Genomic DNA, 6,000 nt, shown 5'->3' on the forward strand with positions numbered 1-6,000 from the left:
CACCAGCTTTCATTAGTTCTCATGTTCTGAGCAAGGAACTTAAACGTTAGCTTTTTTACATGGCACATATCGCACTTTTACTTTCTTCAGTGTTTTTGCATTATTTAAACCAAATTGAACATGTTCCATTATTTATTTGAGACTTTTTTTTATTTTTATTATGTATTATATTAAGTTAAAATAAGTGTTGTCAGTATTGTTGTAATTGTCATTATTACAAATATATATATATCATACATTGTATGATAAACATTAAATATGATGACCATGCATCAATTTTGCAAAAACTACCTTGCTTTTTAACTGTCAATTAATTTGTGGCTGCTAGCCAAACAGGGTTGCATTTCTGTCATCATCTTCTGAAAATTAAGCTATTTTCTGCCTAATGTGTTGCACTAATGTATTTTCTGTAAAGGAAAACTATATTTGCACGCTCCTGATCACTATATTGAACCAAAAAAAGACTTTCAAATGCAGGTGAAATAGTTTAAAAAGTTAATTTGATGTCTGCGTTTTGAAAATGCTGATATCTGAACTCTAAATGAAGCCCTTTGCGATACCACAACAACAAAAAATAAAGTTTATTAGCCAAAGTCATAGAATGGCACTTGATCCAGACAGAAACTCAGCAACTGCTCTGTTCAATCGTTGGGCATCTTGAGTTCCACACCATTACACTTGAAAAATTGTATGTCCATTTTTTGGAGACCGCACATGTATGCATTAATGAATCAATTTGACTTTGTTTTTTACAAATCTAACTACAAAACAATGGTAAATCTCTATTCATAAACTGTGTAAATCAAGATGTAGCCTAGGTCTATTCACAATACAGGTGAATGCTTATTACTCAATAGGAGTGTGTGCCTGCAGAGTTATTGAGCTTGTATTAGGTGATTTCATTGGGCTAGAGACAATCCCTTCCATTTAGGACTTATTTTATAGGCAACTGATATAACATTTTATTGTACTGATCAACAACATTTGCATCAAAAAGCTCTCTTTTATAAAATTGTGCGCTGTCTCTTTAAGAAAGTAATGATGTCATTTCCAAGGCAGAATGTGGCTATGGAATCTAGTGGAAACCAGACAGGAGGAGAGGGAGACAGAGACGAAGACATGAATGAGTTTGTTGAGAGAGACTAAGTGAATTAATACTTTTTTGGTGACAATCATCTTAGAAATCAGAATATTTTGCATTACAGTTTAAATATGATCACAAACAAAGTACTAGGGTAATGAATTCATCTGTAAACTAGCATGGAAAGTTAGCCTACAATTAAAGCTGGAAGCTACTGGTATCTCTTGAATTGTAAAAAAATAAATAAAATAAAAATAATAATAAATAATAAAAGTGTTCTAGCCTGTATGGACATTGTTTCAAAAACAGTAATGAACAGTTTTAACATCTCTACATGCCGTGTTGCATTTATTGAAGTGTGTTAACTTCTGTACAGCATGAGTGGGGAGCTAACAATGCAGCCCAGACAGCTCTAGCAATGAATGAGTAAGTAGAGTAGACACTTTGCACTATAAAAGGGGCTGCACAGATTGAGAGGATCAAGTCTGTCTATCACGTGAGCCACATTTGACTGAAGTACCGAACGTAACAAATTCTACTACCAAACCATTTATTGAAAAAGTACCAGTTTCGGTATAAGCGCAACACTAATGTCCACTCCACCAGCATTTGTGCTGATCCAAGCTGTAGTGCTGTGTAAAAGTAAACTATGTCCATGCTGGTATTCATACTGTACATTGGTCACTCCTTATAGAGGTCAGTTGCTACTATTACAGAAACCATCAGGATCAAACCAGCCATTACTAGGGCCATTAGTTTTTCCTAACCTCACCAAGAAAACCTGATAATTTATAACTAGAAACCAGAGTTTATGTGGTCAGGTAAAACTTATGGCCCTACTTACCATCACCAATGGGTTAAATTATGGCACTTCGCTCCCTACTAAACTCCTCTGCGTGTAAGAGAAAAGTATGAACAAGGTGAAGTCAGTTGTGTGATGCCTCTATGTTGTCCAAGAAGCCTCTATGTTGTATTTTTTACAACCATGTCATCAACCTGACAGTCACTGTGATACAGCTCAGTTATGTCAGCCCTAGAGGCACAAGTCCCACCACGAGGATGTCTGATTTTGTGACCCAAGCTCCAGATTATGTCTCTGATCTAATTATTTTCTTAATTGCTGCTCCTTTTCCCTCAACTATAAAAACACAAAAACGATCTGAAGAGACATTAGCTCTGACTACAGAACCCATGAGACTTAACCCACTGTAGCTTACTTACTGAACAGCGTAAACTAGCCTATACTCTAGTAATGCATGCAAAGTTGATTTCAGTTTGCCATTCAAACTATAGACATCTATGATAACATAATTAATCTTTGATAAAAACAGAGGACAAATCTAGAGTGAACTAAGGTCAACTGAGCCAGTGTTTGTTGTTCAGTGGTGTTGTTGAGGCTATACGCAGGTATACCCACTTTTTCTTCCAGTGGGCACTTTTTCACTTCTTAATCCCAAAGTAGTGTAGTGGAGGTATACGCCGTATTAAAAATGTAGTACAAGAGAGAAATCATGCACAAAGTTGCCTACACAAACCAACGTGAAATATACATTCACATGCGCACCGTTTCAGTGGAATAGACTAGCATCTAGACAGCAAGAGCGCACAGCTCTCAACTGGTTATTGCATGGAGCAGCTCGGAGAAGAACGACATCGGTAGCCGGTAGGGTTGGTAAGAAAATAATTTGAACTTATGATATCTACCAGTAAATGGTAACTCAGGATATGCTAACCAGGTATTGAATAAGTTTGGTCCGAAGCCTTGGTTGAATCTTTGCCATGCGTAATTCAGTCATCATCCTCTGTTTGAATAAAAATGTCTTAAGGCTTTCCCAAAATAACCTTCCAATTAAAATGTTGACTGCATTATATCATTGGTAGAATGATATAATGATGATTTGTATCAATCGGGATGGCATTTGATTTGCAAACTCTGCCATCACATACGGCGGCAGGTAGCCTAGTGGTTAGACCAGTAACCGAAAGGTTTCTGGATCAAATCCCAGAGCTGACAAGGTAAAAATCTGTCGTTCTGCCCCTGAAAAAGGCAGTTAAGAACAAATTCTTTTGAACAGTGGGTTAACTGACTTGCCTAGTTAAATAAAGGTTACATTTTTTTTTTATAAATATGACAACAATACAGTAACAACAACAACAAAAACATCAAATTTTTCCCAGACCTCAAAAATGGTCTCCTGATGATAAGCATTGTTGAGGACTTACATCACGTGTCCTTTTTCTATACAACAAAAATGTGACAGAGTGAAAACCTGAAAGATCAGAAAAAAATAAAACTATAGGAAAACATTTTGGCAAAATTACAGTATAGCCACTTCTCCAGGCACCACTGGTGTTGTTGAATGTACAGCTTTGACAGATGGGCCATTTCAATGTTACCATAATTTGTGTAGAATCATGGGTGTTGGGCCTATGTAGTAGCAGGATTTCGAGTACTGTGTTCTTCTCAATGCCATTCAAATTATGAAGTGAAATCTTTTTTATATAAATCGGATAACGTTATCAACATATGGAAACTGTGGTTTACTTCAGCAGTCCTGTTATGTAATTGGGGGCAACTTGCTTTGCATACTATAAATATTTATACAGCAAATACACTGTCATATCATTAGACATAGCAACAGCATAATTTATGCCCTGATGAATGGTATCACTTCAGCAATGATGCCTTATTGACTCCGACATTTAGAGCAATCACATACGAATTCAAGCAATTGAAGAATTCAGGCATCTTTCTGCGTAATTCAATTATGGGTTTGGGGTGTGTATGGAGGAAGAATGGTTTAATGTTACTGTACCCAATAAAAGCAGTTTGAGTTCCCTCCTCGCGTCTCGCTTGTCTCGGCGAAGCTGCTTATCGATCTCGGCGTTGATTCGTTTGGACTCCTTCGCCTCCTCGCTCAGGCAACAAGCCATCATGGATTCTAAAGTCATCACCGCAGTATTTAAAAGCCCGACTTGAATGGGGCGCCCACGCCTCACACTTAGTAGCAAATAATTGTTCTGATCCCTTTTGTAAATCAGAATGGATAGTCCTGTGGTAAAAACAAATGAGTGTTGTGGATGCAACAAATGTAGTCAGTTACCTACGATTAAGTTTGCACTCCTTCGAAGACGCCTGTGTGCGAGCTACTGTAGCATTGGCAGCAGCTACACCGAATATTTCACAGCCTGCAAGTCTCGTGCAACTGTCAAGTTTGAGTTAATATAGTTGAAGCAGACACAAATATAGATAATAGGGCCCAGTTAGCTCTGCTAAACTCGACAGCAACTAGCCAGCGACGACAGCTGAATTTGCTAGCTTAACACTTGACAGTCATCTGGATAACTAACTTAGCTAGCTATTTTGCGTTTCTCTCCAAAAACGAACAATACATTTCTTGCCAAATGTTGTAGTTGGCTGTAGCATCAACTCCAACGCATCTAAATTGCCGTGTGCTTACCAACCCAGGTCCCGGAGACAAGGGGACAAACTTGGCTGCCACATCTGTACAGTCTCCTGCTTCGCCTAGCCGCCCCAGAACCAATAACGTTACCTTAAAACGCCCGAGAAGTGACAAAGAACGTCTGTGAAACTGTCCATCAGCTAACTAAAGGAGTAACTAGTTGTCAAAAGGCAAACCACAACAGGGATTTAAGAAAAAGATAAAAAGCCGCAAAATAATCCTTAAATCTTTTTATTATTTAGCTAGGATAGCAAGCTAGCTATCTCGTGTGTTGCTTTTGCAAGCTAGCTAAATATGGCTTACCCGCTAGCGGTAACGTTAGCTAGCTGGCTAAAATGGATAGCTAGCCATTTATATTACATTTAGCCCAGCTAAAACGCCAAATTTGGCTAGCTAACGTTCTTCATTGTGGTAACATTTTCCAAAAACGTAGCTAGCTAGGTAGACTCAAACTAGCTATCAAAAATGTATAAAAACCTAACTGACAGCAAAAGTGACCTTATCTGTTTTTCGCCCCCCTTTGAATTTTTTTCCTTCATCCCTCGGTGTGATGTACACACTACTTTGTTGCTGGCGACACTTCGGGAAAAAGTGACTGACAGAGCGAAAGCAAATCAAAACGGAGAATGGGGGTGGTTAATCATAAGTGAATGGGTGGGGTTTACGCTGTCTACGGGCAGGTTTCAAAAGTTTGTTAGAGAAACCTACAAACTCTTTCCTTTGGTTGTCACTAGTTACCCCAGCCACAAAGTCGAAATTGGCTCGTACAAATTCATTAAATCAGAAATGTACTTTTTGGTCATTATATAAAGGTTAGCAGTGGTTATAGTTAGGTTTGAAATCACAGTTTAAGACGGTAATTTGTAGAAATTGGCGTGGTTTAGATATAATTATGACAACTAGTGACGAACTATATTCTTTCGAGGAACGTCAACCACCGTTCCAGATATGACTGGATGGACAACGCCCATCTCCTGTCAAACGTCGTTAGTCACTGCCGCGGTTTTTTTTTTTTACCAGGTAAGTTAGTTGAGTACAAATTCTTATTTACAATAACGTCCTACCGGGAAACAGTGGGTTAACGGCATTGTTCAGGGATAGAACGACAGATTTTTACCTTCTCAGCTCAGGGATTTATTCCAGCAACCTTTCGGTTACAGGCCTAACGCTCTAACCACTAGGCTACCTGCCGCCCATGTTCATATACTCATCGAAGTTACTATTTCCTAGTTGTGATGTCAGGAATACAACATTGTTTAATAAAAGATTGTCTATTATACACGGCTCAAAAAAATAAAGGGAACACTTAAACAACACAATGTAACTCCAAGTCAATCACACTTCTGTGAAATCAAACTGTCCCACTTAGAAGCAACACTGATTGACATAAATGTCACATGCTGTTGTGCAAATGGAATGACAAAAGGTGGAAATTATAGGCAACTAGCAAGACAC

At 38.2% G+C, this 6,000-nt stretch overlaps 1 protein-coding gene across 5 annotated transcripts in view; it reads right to left on the reverse strand.

The window, feature by feature from the left end:
- Positions 1-5,143, reverse strand: part of LOC111972124 (guanine nucleotide binding protein (G protein), alpha 11b (Gq class)) — a 63,391-nt gene extending 58,248 nt beyond the window's left edge. The window contains exons 1-2 of one of the 5 annotated variants that reach the window (XM_023998985.2): positions 4,543-5,138; positions 3,898-4,134 (exon numbers count right to left, since the gene is read on the reverse strand). In XM_023998985.2, the coding sequence (XP_023854753.1) occupies positions 3,898-4,033 (136 nt within the window). In that variant the 5' untranslated portion in view covers positions 4,034-4,134; positions 4,543-5,138. Of the gene's footprint in view, positions 1-3,897 lie in introns of all 5 variants that reach the window. The other 4 variants (XM_023998986.2, XM_023998987.2, XM_023998988.2 and 1 more) reach the window with 4 other exon arrangements.
- Positions 5,144-6,000: the final 857 nt, after the last annotated feature.

This window comes from Salvelinus sp. IW2-2015, linkage group LG13 (assembly GCF_002910315.2).
Source record: "Salvelinus sp. IW2-2015 linkage group LG13, ASM291031v2, whole genome shotgun sequence".
NCBI lineage: Eukaryota > Metazoa > Chordata > Actinopteri > Salmoniformes > Salmonidae > Salvelinus > Salvelinus sp. IW2-2015.